Source organism: Colobus angolensis, unplaced genomic scaffold (assembly GCF_000951035.1).
Source record: "Colobus angolensis palliatus isolate OR3802 unplaced genomic scaffold, Cang.pa_1.0 Scaffold444, whole genome shotgun sequence".
NCBI lineage: Eukaryota > Metazoa > Chordata > Mammalia > Primates > Cercopithecidae > Colobus > Colobus angolensis.
The window spans coordinates 3,229,904-3,243,900 of NW_012117866.1; the positions used below are offsets into that span (position 1 = coordinate 3,229,904).

At 38.5% G+C, this 13,997-nt stretch overlaps 2 protein-coding genes across 2 annotated transcripts in view; both read right to left on the reverse strand.

Annotated features, from left to right (window-relative positions):
* Positions 1-13,997, reverse strand: part of KAL1 (Kallmann syndrome 1 sequence) — a 145,272-nt gene that overhangs the window by 82,144 nt on the left and 49,131 nt on the right. The window lies entirely within an intron of this gene.
* LOC105522898 (eukaryotic translation initiation factor 3 subunit I-like) overlaps positions 921-13,997 on the reverse strand; it is a 14,509-nt gene continuing 1,432 nt past the window's right edge. The window contains exon 2 of the mRNA XM_011957512.1: positions 921-1,011. Within this exon, the coding sequence (XP_011812902.1) occupies positions 921-1,011 (91 nt within the window). The remainder of the gene's footprint in view (positions 1,012-13,997) is intronic.

The following is a 13,997-nucleotide window of genomic DNA, read 5'->3' on the forward strand; positions in this document are numbered from 1 at the left end:
TTGCCCTCCTTTTTCCTATGGAAGAGAATGGCCAAGACAGCCCCACCAGCCCCAGCCCTCCACCCAGCCCTATCCCTAACCCTCTTTTTGCTTTATAGAAGATGGCTGAAAAGATGATCACCATAACCCTAACTTTTACACCAAGCCTCCTTTTATCCTTATGGGAGATGCTTTCCATGATAACTACTATTCCATTAAAGACACATGAAGTCTGCTTGAATGTTTAACAAAACAGATGTATTTGTTTTCTTTTCTCCTATCAAAGTGACATTTTCTCTGACCAAAATGCATTTTCACCTGGAATGCCTGTGCACAGCCAGGTTACATTTCACTGTCTTTCTTTTACCTGGGGGTGGCTATGTTGTTGTGAATGGAATGTAATCAGCAAAGTTCTGTGCCACTATGGACCGAGGCTTGCAGATGGTGGGGGATGGTGCCCCCATGTTCTCTATTAGCTGGACATGGGTAGCACCATGGCTGTAGGGAATGGTGGGGCCACAGGAGGAGAGATGCCAGAATGCTGTCTGCCCATATGGAGAAGGACAGCACCCTGCCGGAACAGCTGCCTTGAACTGCTCCATGGGCATAAAACAAGTACGCACATGTTTGAACTCTTGTACATATCAAGCTCCGTTCGCTACAACCATTCAGGCTACTTGAACCACTGCAAAGGCCATCCAGTGAAGGGCTGCCATGGTTCCTCAACGTTGGAAGTGGAAGATGGACAAGGAGGACCCTTTCTGTTTATTTGATGTCACAAACAGGGTTAGGAATATAAGAAATAAATGTGGTGGCTTTGGTGAACAGAAGTCCAGGGGGAGAATAGGAACATCATGCAGCTCAACGCCAGCGTGCTGCTTGATGCTCCACAGTGATCCCTAACCAGGGCTCATTACTGGTAACAACTGGAAACACCTGGGTTACACCTGCACGATACCTGGGAACACTCGCCTGTGTGCTGCCTGCTGCTGCTCCCTGATGACTAAATATGCCTCTGTACCATCATGACACCTGTGTAACACCAGGTCATTCCCTACCACTGCCTGATAATGCCTGGGCAACACCTGGAAAACACCTGATAAGACCAGCCCATGTGTTGCTGTTGCTTCTCAATAGTGATTGAATATGGTTCCCGACCGCAAGGTAACACCTGCCAAACCTGCCAGCATGCTGCTGGCTACTCCTCACTGCCAAACAAGCATGACCCTTTAGTCAGATAGGTGTCTGGTAGCACCTAGATACCCTGGAGACAGGAGGTTATCTAGGCAGGAGACAGTGAATGGTTTGGGCTATTAACCAGAGAGTATTTCACCAATAGTAGAGGTATATTATAAAACAAACACACAAACAAGCAAACAAACAAAAAAACCACCATTATCAACGTCTCTAGTGGGAGGTGGGAGGTTGGTGGGAGGAATGTCTCTCTTTTCCCAAAAGACAGATAGTTCATTAATTTTAGCCTATGATTCTCAGATTGATGATGACTGGAAATTCCACTGAAGACTCAAAACATAACTTCAGCAAGGAATATCTTAGTAATCCTAGGATAAACTACAATTTCAACGTAAATTATTCTCCACTGTCTCACCTGGTTATTTCCCCCAAACAATGCTCAATTAAAATATGCGTAAGAGTTAAGATGGCAAATGTTATATTATGTGCATTTTACCACAATTTTAAAAACAATTGTGATGAGAATGTGTGCAGCACCACATTGTATTGTTTCATAGTGACAATAATCTTTCTGATATTGTAAATTTAGTGGATGACAAAGCATCAGTACTTCATTACAAGTTAAATACAATTAAATGCCTGTTCTTTTCTTAGATTAATTAACAAAAGGAAAACAGTGGAAACACTAGATAGAAAAACTATAATTTCAAGGTTTGAATTGGAATTGTAGATGTCATATAAAGTTGTTTGTTAGTAATTAATCATATATAAAATGTGAAAATAACATGAGTTGACTGAATTAAAATTATTTCTCAATTTAAGAACTTTAAGGTAAAATTTAGAAGGGCCATGGTGTCAATATTGAATTGTGATAAATTTACAGCTAATTAATTAAAAATAAACTTTATAAGCACTTAAAGCATTATCAACTCTCAAGGCTTTTCTCTCTTACTCTATTTCGCAGTTCATTTTTCTGTTAGCTGTTAGATGTATTTTACTTCATTGAGTTTTGAAGCTCTAAATTTAGTTTCAAATCTAAGTTAATAATCAAGGAAGTATGCTAAACAGATCTGTGACAATTATATAGTGTTTGCCAACTTTCTTTTTTCAACAGTTCATATACATTACACACAATGAAAGAAAATACTTAATACCAAAATCCTTGGCCACTGCCTCATGGGCTGGGATTTCTAAGTAGAAATACTTGTATTAAATCCAGCAAGTGTTTCCTGCTTGGTAACTTGGAAATCACAGTGACTTAGTTTGCACCATGATATAATGAAATCAACTCAGTTCATACTCTTCACCTATGAAAACAGAGTATGAGTCAAGAATCAGATACAGTTTGGATCCTCTATTCATATATTATTCTAATTATCTATATGCCAACTGCCACACACTTGAACTGTGAGGGACAGGAAAACAGAGGCCATGTCTCCTTATCTTCATTATTTACTGAACTATTGGGGCAGACATAAAAACAAATAAACAAAGACAGTGACCTAGAATAGTTACGAAGTATGTGTTCCCAATGACTATAAAAGGGGAATCATCATAATTAGCCCAACAATTTAGATCTTTCAGTTGATATGGGAGTTATTCTGTATGGATAATCAATGTTTTCCTTTTTGGTAAGGATTCAAACATGATTTCTTTGATTATTTTGGGGATCATAGAAACGCATATGTTCATCTTTGCACTCATGGTTTCTAGGCTGGTTTATAATCTTGAAATAATACCGGTAACATTATGAATATTACATGAGGTAATGCACACAAAGAACTAAGCACTATTGTGCATAGTTGGCCCATAATACATAGTCAATAATAATTAACTGATGTCTTTTTTTCTTTTCCCACTGCTACAAGCTTACTCTTTAACATTTCAAAATTCTTCTGCCATGCCGATGAAAATTTTGTAAGATCCACAGACAGAAGGAAGTCTGTATTTTTCCACAGTGTGTCTAGCCACTAGATTCCAACCCACTACTTCCAGATTGAGCACTGAAATCTGCATCTAAGGAACTGCACCCTGCGCTTAAATGAAGTTCATCTTAGAGCAGCGTGGATTTGGTGCAACAATCTTACAGAGGAGCTTTATTTAGCTGTCCTATTAAAGGAAGATTTATCAAAGGGAGGTTTTGATGCTGTCTATTAATTTTCTTTCATAATTCTCCTGGATTAGGTTGAAAAAAATTTATTTGTTTGAATATAAATTAGAGAACATATGGTATGTGTACATAAGGTGTCTCTCCAGGTCATTAATCATAGTTTAATGAGAATTTACTAATTGAATGGAATAAGGAGAAAAATGTGTACAGGTCAGAGAAAATGCTGTGTGAATATTAATACTCTAGATATAAACAAAAGCTGCAAATTGGTCTCCAGTAGGAAATCCTGTGAACAAAGGTAATTTGAGTGTCACAAAAGTATAATAACTTCTGACCATTAAGCATGTAAAACTTCATGTGATAATACAAGTTAATTACTCAGAGATTTGTTAAGAGGAATGAGAAAATATTAGAAAAAGACATTCAAATGAGTATGTATGTAATACCCATCAATTTTATGGTGAATAAACACGTGTGACAACATAGATATATATATATGCTCCATGTTCTATTTCCTGTTTCTACAATTATATGCAGGCAATGAAGGCAAATTGTTAACTGTAAATTTAGTTTTTGTAACTATAATTCATTTTTATAAAACTATTCATATGATTAATTTCACAAATCACACAAATGTCACTTTCAAATTATTATTATTATTATTTTGAGACAGAGTCTCACTCTGTCGCCAGGCTGGAGTGCAGGTGCACGATCTCAGCTCACTGCAACCTCCAACTCCCTGGCTCAAGAGATTCTCCTGCCTCAGCCTCCCAAGTAGCTGGGATTACAGGCATGTGCCACCACGTCCAGCTAATTTTTGCATTTTCAGTAGAGACGGGGTTTTACCATGTTGGCCAGGATGGTCTCGATCTCCTGACCTCAAGTGATCTGCCCGCCTCAGCCTCCCAAAGTGCTGGGATTAGAGGCGTGAGCCACCACATCCCGTCAAATGTCATTCTTTTGCCAGGTCATTGGCTCCAATTTAAAATTTGAAAAGAATATGGTCACTGCACCCATTAATTTTGTTTATTTTGCCCTTACTGTCTCCAAAACTAAGAAAGAAATAGTCTGCAAAGACTATGTATTTTTCTAGATCAGTGATTAATAGTATCTAATGGATGTCATTATGTCTCCAAAGAAGAGATAAAGCAAAGTGTTAAAGAAAAATATCTTTGAGGTGCATTGGATTAAGTAAGAAATCTTTCATATGTTAAGGAATAGATATATGTTATACTATATATTAATATGCAGTATTAATGAATTCTCATATAACCCTCCTACATGTCATCTCCTAAGAGCTAAAAACTAAAATGTGGTTTTTAGTGCCTTACCTGGGTAATATGCTATGCTCTACTAAGAAGAAAATGAGTAAAACATTAATTTATCCACCTGTGGCAAGTGGCTAAAAATAAAATTAAATACTAACAAAAGTAGGCAACATTTCTTGAACGCTTTCAAACAGAGAGACAGTAGTATCTTAGTTTAGTTTGGCATAAAATGCAAGGTATTGTACAGTAAAATAATCTGTTCAGCAATCATGGAATGACAAAGACATCCAATTCAGTAAATTACCTTAATGTGTTTAAAATCACATAAATACTAGGCTTCAGCTTTGAAGAGAACATTGCATTTGGCTATTTGGTTCAATTCAACAGACTTCTACCATATGTCAATTCTCTAGGATTATAATTGCCTTTGCAAAGAGTCAGGGAATGGGGGGGCTTCTCTTCCTGCTCCTAGCCAACAACCAGGATTGTGGACTACAATGAAACCTCGAATATACAATTTCCTGAAGTGAGTGCTCCATCATTATCACCACGGTCATAACCACCACCGTCACCATCATTACCATCATCATTAGCAGTGGCAGTTAGTCACCAAGAGAGGCTGATGTTTACCACATCCCTCACTCTACCCCAGCTGCTTTACTTTCTCATTTCACCTATTCTTGCCCAGTCCCCACAGTTGTTATTATTTCCATTTTACCAATGGGAAACAGCAGCTCAGGGAGATCCTAACATAGCCCAAATCACGAAACACGTAAGAGTCTGGGCAACGATGACAGCCAGTGTTTTCTGAGGACCCCACCATATCAGGGTAAAATAAGAAGACTGGGCTCTCCCAGTGGCTCTCAGCTTGCTTCCCTATTAGAATTTCCCAGGGAGCTTCTAAAACTGATGTCCTGGGTGAACTTCTGACCCATTTCTTCAGCATTCCAGGCATGGACCCCGGAAACTGCACTTTGGAAAGAACCGTAGATGGTCCCAATGTCTGGCCAAGACTAGAAATCTGCTGGATGAATAGCTCTCTAATTTGTGTTCAGTTATTAGATTTCATGATTCTACATGTTTAGAAATAATCTGAATATTCAAAAATACAATCTTACACTTCCTGGGAAGAGACAGTAGGGTGATTTCAAATTTCTTTTTTTGTATTCCTCTTCTTTAGCAAACAAATTTTTAATCTTAATTCTATGCTGAGTAGTTTGAATAGCTCTATTTACCTAGATACAGAAAAACCAAATGCATTTATAAACAGGAAATCTAAGTGTACATAAACTCCTAGAGACCACTGAGGGTAACTAAATTAAATTACTCCAAACTATAATCCAGGGGTTACTGAAAATCTGATTCTGATACATCAGTCTTTGTATGTACAAAAGATATATTTCAGGATGCTCAAAATTAAAGAACTGACATTCTAAACACCAAGCAATCATTGAATTAAAGGATGTTGGTAATTCTTTGTACACAATGTCTCTGAAGTCAGTGACATCAAAAAAATAGCACATGCCCTTCCTTTTGTATTTTCACTATATTAAAAAGCAACAGTACAAATGCTATGGTGTTAAAAAGGATCCTTATTTTTTAACGAATGAACTTTGATAAACAACTATGTAATAATGAAAGGAAAATAGTATCTTAATACATAAAAGTTTTTGTTAAGATTTTACAGTTTTTAAATCAGAAAATGTTAAGATTAAATTCTTTCAAAGATTCAAACAAAAAAAGCAACCTGCACAATTTCCATAAAATGTGTCTTTGTACACATGTCCTGGGCACTTTGAAAATGTTAAAATCATTAAAGTTTGACTTCCGCCGCTGCTGCCCCCATCTCAGCGTTGCCCTCTCCCTAACCTGGCCAAAGGGTCTGATTCCAAATTTCTGAAAACTTCACTCCCAAAACGCACAGTGAGATGAACAGAACATGAATTCAACACAAGAGCATGAAGACAAGGTAGCGAGACAATGAAATGAGATGAAAAGGGATAGAAAAGAGTTAAACAAAAATATAAAATGTGAAATAAGACAAAAACATAAAGTTAAGAAATAAACTAGAATTATCAAGGATCATCTGAGGTCAGGAGTTTGAGACCAGCCTGGCCAACATGGAGAAACCCCGTCTCTCCTAAAAATACAAAAATTAGCCTGGTGTGGTGGCAGGCACCTGTAATCCCAGCTACTCGAGAGGCTGAGATGGGAGAATCCCTTGAACCCAGGAGGCAGAGGTTTGCAGCGAGCCAAGATTGAACCACTGCACTCTAGCCTGGGTGACGGAAGGAGACAGGACGGAAGGAAGGAAGGAAGGAAGGAAGGAAGGAAGGAAGGAAGGAAGGAAGGAAGGAAGGAAGGAAGGAAGGAAGGAAGGAAGGAAGGAAGGAAGGAAGGAAGGAAGGAAGGAAGGAGAGAGAGAGAGAAAGAGAGAGAGAGAGAGAGATCAAGGAATGAAATAGAAAAAAATTATAAATCAAAGGGCATGTTATGTTCCAGGAATAACTGAAAAGAACAAGCAACACTGGAATATACCTTCTGCTTCTATACACCAAAGGGAAAACTTTAAATTTTCAGACGTTCAGGTAAAAAAGGCAAGCTGATTATGAGGAATAAAATATAATTGCTACCAAATGTCTCTCTACTAAATTTAGTATGTGAAGCTAACAAAGCAATATCTATGTAATTCTAAGGAAAATAAACTCTGCGTGAGTGGATGTGTCTTGTGGGGGGGTTGTGTGGGGTGCAGAGGGGAGGAAGTGCCATGCAATGGCAAAACCTAGCGATCCTATCATAAACCGAAAACAAGAACAAATGGGCTAGTACAATATGCGGTACCCAGATAAAATAAAGTAACACTTACAGAAGAAAAAAAAGTTGTCCAATCCAAGTGTACTTTAGATAGAACTGTAGGTAAAATTTCTCATGCATAAATTTAAAGAAAACACCATCCATAGGCCCCTTTTTAAAAACAAAGATATGAAATAAATTTACAAAATTCAGCATAAAGTGGAAAAAAGAATCAGTAAAATTAATTATTTTTCTATGTACATAAATATGAAACTAATATTAAAATAAGAATGATGGTTAGGAGGGAGAATTTGCTATAATAAAACTAAGAATTTTCAAATAACAACTTATTAGAAAAACTGGTAGGTGGAAGGAGTGGTGGAGAAAACCTATGAGTGTGACTTATCTTGAACTTTGTATTAGAACATCAGTAAATAATAAAACAAATATAGAATTGAAAGAGTAACAGTTCTAACCTCATAATATCTTTTATAATATTTTCTTTATAATATTTTGGGGTCTCTTTTGTCTTCTCTTGCCTTCAAATAATATTAAACTTTAAGCATTTATTTGAAACTAGTGTGCACAAAGCTTCCAGGTGCTGGCCTGTGACCAGTCATTTAAGTAGATATTAGGAGAACAGTCTTGGCCTTGCTGTGTTAACACTTTTCTGCACAGTAAACCGTGGCTGTTTCTACGTGGTAAATCTAGAGTGATGGTTTGGTTTTACTTTTCTGTGCGGTTTGTTTTCTTAATTTTTAATGGACATGTATAGTTTCTATCAAAAATAAATAGTATACTTGGCTGGGTATGGCGGCTCACGCCTATAATCCCAGCACTTTGGGAGGCCAAGGCAGGCAGATCACTTGAGGTAATGGGTTTGAGACCAGCCTGGTCAACATGGCAAAACCCCACCTCTACTAAAAATCCAAAAAATTAGCCAGGTGTGGTAGCACACAACTGTAATCTCGGCTACCTGGATGACTGAGACAGGAGAATCTTCAAACTAGGAGACGGAGGTTGCAGTGAGCCAAGATTGCGCCACTGTGCTCCAGCCTGGGCAACAGAGTGAGTGAGACACCATCTCAAAAAAAGAAAATAGAGTGTACTTTTTAAAAAGTAAGGAAAATTGCCAAGTGTGTCTTTCAAAGAAGACATCTAAACACTATGCATGAAATAAGAAAAATAACTCTCCATTCAAATGTTACTAATTTATGCTTGGAAGTATTACTATAATTTGTTTGGAAACCCAATTATAAATACTAATTTGTTAGATATGATTGCAATTAATTGGATTCCCAGGCAAATTATAGACACTGGCCATGGAAAATATAAAATTAGGAAAATGTAAAATTAGGAGAAAAGCAGAAACTTGCATATTAAGGAAGTCACTTTTCTACAAGTACATACCCTCTTCTTTCAATTATAGTAATCTCTACTTATGTTTATCTTGGCTTCCTTCTTCCTGACCTGGCTCTTCTATTTATTTTGAAAACAAATGTGTCACCTTGTATGAGTCAGCAACACTTCAGAATCTTGCTGCAATATTTCTAGAAGATCATGAGGCACATAAATAGCTCAAGAAGTTCACAAATCCCTAGAGAATTAGCGATGGTTCAGGTACCACATTTAAACTATGATTTCTTTCCCTCTCCTACTTTCTGCATTTGTTAGTAGTGATTACCAAGAATGCCAATGCAATGTTGAGCCCACTAAACCATTTATATACTGATTTATAGACCAAACTGGCATTCTAGGTACTAGGAATTTAATGGTGAACAGGTGAAACTGTGACAATGATGACCCCCTATGCTTATAGTTTACATGTTTACTAACAAACAGGTAAAAATCATTAAACAGTTTAGTTTGCATTATAATAAAGGTGGACACAGGAACTTACAGATATATGCACGAGATCAACAAATAATTAGACACGGACAAAACTTTAAAGACAAGTCATCAATACTGATGATTTAAGCAGGTAAAAGTGATGTGGAAAACAGAAGAAAAAGAGAGAGGGAACAGAAACAAATACAGTCTGTCCCCTTCAGAGCATGACAAATACTTAAGTAAGATAACTGCTGTAGAATTTGGGAGGCAAAATTAATTTGGCAACTGTCAAGTTTCTTCAAAATATTAAAGGAGGATAAAATATTATCCTAAGCCTTAAATACAGCTTCCAAAACACTTAGCACAGATCCTAGCACATAATAAAGGTGGCATCAGTGCTAGCCACCTTTATTAGCATCAGAATTAACATAGTTCTAGAAATTTTACAAGAAACAATAGGAATCCATATACATTCATTATAGATGGCCTAAAATCCTCACGTAAATAATTTCTTTTGAAGAGCAACAAATTAGAAAGTTGTCAAATACAGTTGTTTACTCTTTGATTTACATTGTTCAGTTTCTTTGTTCATCTCATTTTACAAACACTTTCGAATTCTACAAACTCATCACATTTATCCAAGTTACAAGAAAAAAAAATCCCATATTTTATCTCTTAGAGATATTCCTTGAAATTTCTTATTTCTTTATTTATACACGACTATATTATACCGCTTTTGGACTGGTTAAATCATCACAAAATGAGATAGAAACTAACTGATATGATTAGGCTTTGTGTCCCCACCCAAATTTCATCTTGAATTGTAGTCCCCATAATCTCCATGTGTTAAAGAAGAGACTAGGTGAAAGAGATTGAATCATGGGGGCAGTTTCCCCCATGCTGTTCTTGTGATAGTGAGTGAGTTCTTACAAGATCTGATGGTTTTATAAGGGACTCTTCCCCCTTCACTAGGCACTTCTCCTTCCTGCTGCCTTGTGAAGAAGATGCCTTGCTTCCCCCCTTCACCTTCTACTACCTTGATCGTAAGTTTCCTGAGGTCTCTCAAGCCATGCTGAACAGTGAGTCAATTAAACCTCTTTCCTTTATAAATTGTCCAGTCTCTGGCAGTTCTTTACAGCAGTATGAAAACAGACCAATACACTAATGTACATAGAACTTAGTTTCCTCATTATGAGCAAGTAAGGAAAAGTACAAATTCCATAAGTTAAAGGACTGGTTCCCAGGGGACATTGGGTAATATCTGGAGATATTTTTGTTCCTCACAACTGGAAGGAGTATGCTATTGGCATCTAGTGAGTATGATCTGAGAGACCAAAATAGATGCCCCTTTATCAACTGAGAGGTATGGTAAGGTTAAGGAAACCAAGTTACATATGGGTAGAGGGTTTGGGGCTTGGTTGGCATGGCACATTTCTAAATTCCTACAGCTAAACTTGTTAACAATAGGAGCTATCAACTCTGATTTACAACCCAGACCTCTACAACGATGACTGGACAGAAGACTGGCCTTACAAAGATTATTTTCTGATGAGCAACTGCAGACCACAAGCCAGTTTCGGCTAGATTACAGAGGCTGTGCACAAACTCTATGTCCTGTAGTTTACTTTTCGATGTAAAGAGCCAAGTTTCACCTCATTTTAATGCTAAAACCCTGTCCCAAAGTGAACATTGACTGTTATGTTATTATGAGGGTATTTTAAGAAAGTTAACCCCAGATTTAGCAGAAAAATGCCTGAGAAAGCTTCATCAGAGAGCCTTTCTCCACCACAACAATGGCCCTGCTCACTCCTCTCATCAAATAACAGCAATTTTGCCAGAGTTTCAATGGGAAATCATTAGGCATCCACCTTACAGTCCTGATTTGTCTCCTTCTGACTTGTTTTTATTTCCTGTTCTTATAAGAATCTTTAAAGAGCACTCATTTTTCTTCAGTGAATACTATTTTTTAAAACCTACATTGACATGGTTAAATTCCCAGGACCCTTAGCTCTTTAGTGACGGACTAGGTGGCTGGTAACATCACTTACAAAAGTGTCTTAAGCTTGATTGAGCTTATGTTGGGAAACAAAGCTTATATGTTTTATTTTTAGCTTTTGATTTCATTTTTCCATGAACTTTCTGAAGTCTTCTTGTGTATGCAACCACGTTATTCAGACATTGGACAATAGGTAGCATAAGACAAGAAAACCTACAAGGACACAAATGAGATGAGCTCCAATTTTGCCAAAAAAATGATTTGACGTAGTTTCAAATCCACAGTGCAAGGAAGGCTGATCCCAAGATAGCTCTGCAATTTTTCCAAGTTGTGGAGAGATTAAAGCTTGAGGCTGAGATGGCCAGATCTTGTGGGCAGACTATCAAGCAGGATGAAACTGCATGAAGAGAGAAACTTAGAGTGGTTCAAAGGGACCCTTTGATTTCTGGTTGAATACTGACTTGCATGTGCATGGCTTCAAACTGCATAATCTGGGGAAAGAATAACCAGACAGCAATAAAGGAAACCATTCTAGCAAAAACTCACATTTCAACCAGTCAGAGTGGAGAGAATGCACAATTCATGAAGCATTGGCTAGAGTCCTCAGAAGGATATCATCTTAGTAATGAGATTAATTGGGCCTAGTCTAAAGGCTACTCTAAACCCTCCCCCAAGAAAGCTTAAAAGAAACCTCAAAATAAGAAAACGAATCTCAAAAGGAACTTAACTACATGCCAGAACAAAGTCTAAAACTTTCTAGAAAGATACAGCAAAATTCCACACACGAAAATTTGACATCCAATCAAAAATAATCCAGTGTGCAAAGAAGCAGGAAATTGTGGCACAGAAAATGAGAAAAAAGGGATCTACAGAAGCAGGACCAGAAATTATAGAGATGGTATAATTAAAAGCAAAGGACATTTAAGAACTAATATAAATATGCTCCATATGCCCAGGAATGTGGAGGAAAACATGGACATATGGAGGACAGGAATGAAAGATACAGAACAGAGCTGCATAGAAATTCCAGAAGTAAAAAAAAAAGAAACGAAAAATATGGGCGGTTCCAAGATGGCTGAATAGGAACAGCTCCAGTCTGCAGTTCCCAGCGTGAGTGATGCCGAAGACGGGTGATTTCTGCATTTCCAACTGAGGTACTGGGTTCATCTCACTGGGGCTTGTCAGACAGTGGGTGCAGCCCAGGGAGCAGGGTGGGGTCTCGCCTCACCTGGGAAGCACAAGGGGTCAGGGAATTCCCTTTCCTAGCAAAGGGAAGCCATGACAGATGGTACATACCTGGAAAATTGGGACACTCCTACCCTAATACAGAGATTTTCCAACGGCCATAGCAAACAGCACACCAAGAGATTATATACCGCGACTGGCTCAGAGGGTCCCATGCCCACTAAGCCTCGCCCACTGCTAGCACATCAGTCTGAGATCGAACTGCAAGGCGGCAGCGAGGCTTGGGGAGAGGCATCCGCCATTGCTGAGGCTTGAATAGGTAAACAAAGCAGCTGGGAAGCTCGAACTGGGTGGAGCCCACCACAGCTCAAAGAGGCCTGCCTGCCTCTGTAGACTCCACCTCTGGGGGCAGAACATAGATGAACAGAAGGCAGTAGAAACTTTTGCAGACTTAAATGTCCCTGTCTGACAGCTTCAAAGAGAGTACTGGTTCTCCCAGCACAGAGTTTGAGATTTGAGAACAGACAGACTGCCTTCTCAAGTGGGTCCCTGACCCCCGAGTAGCCTAACTGGGAAACAGTTCCAAGTAGGGGCCGACTGACACCTCATACAGCCAGGTGCCCCTCTGAGATGAAGCTTCCAGAGGAAGGATCAGGCAGCAATATCTGCCGTTCTGCAATATTTGCTGTTCTGCAGTCTCTGCTAGTGATATTCAGGCAAACAGCATCTGGAGTGGACCTCCAGCAAACTCCACAGACCTGCAGCTGAGAGTCCTGATTGTTAGAAGGAAAACTAACCAACAGAAAGGACATCCACACCAAAACCCCATCTGTGAATCACCATCATCAAAGACCAAAGGTAGATAAAACTATAAAGAGGGGGAGAAACCAGAGCAGAAAAGCTGAAAATGCTAAAAATCAGAGCACCTCTTCTCCTCCAAAGGAATGCAGCTCCTCGCCAACAATGGAACAAAGCTGGACGGAGAATGACTTTTACAAGTTGAGAGAAGAAGGCTTCAGATGATGGGTAATAACAAACTTCTCTGAGCAAAAGGAGGATGTTCGAACCCATTGCAAAGAAGCTAAAAACCTTTAAAAAATATTAGACGAATGGCTAACTAGAATAAACAGTGTAGAGAAGTCCTTAAATGACCTGATGGAGCTGAAAACCATGACATCAGAACTATGTGACACACGCACAAGCTTCAGTAGCCAATTTGATCAAGTGGAAGAAAGGGTGTCAGTGATTGAAGATCAAATGAATGAAATGAAGCAACAAGAGAAGTGTGGAGAAAAAAAGAGTAAAAACAAACAAAGCCTCCAAGAAATATGGGACTATGTGAAAAGACCAAATCAACATCTGATTGGTGTGCCTGAAAGTGACAGGGAGAATCGAACCAAGTTGGAAAACACTCTGCAGGATATTGCCCAGGAGAACTTCCCCAACCTAGTGAAGCAGGCCAACATTCAAATTCAGGAAATACAGAGAATGCCACAAAGATACTCCTCAAGAAGAGCAACTCCAAGACACATAATTGTCAGATTCAACAAAGTGGAAATGAAGGAAAAAATGTTAAGGGCAGCCAGAGAGAAAGGTCGGGTTACCCACAAAGGGAAGCCCATCAGACTAACAGCAGATCTCT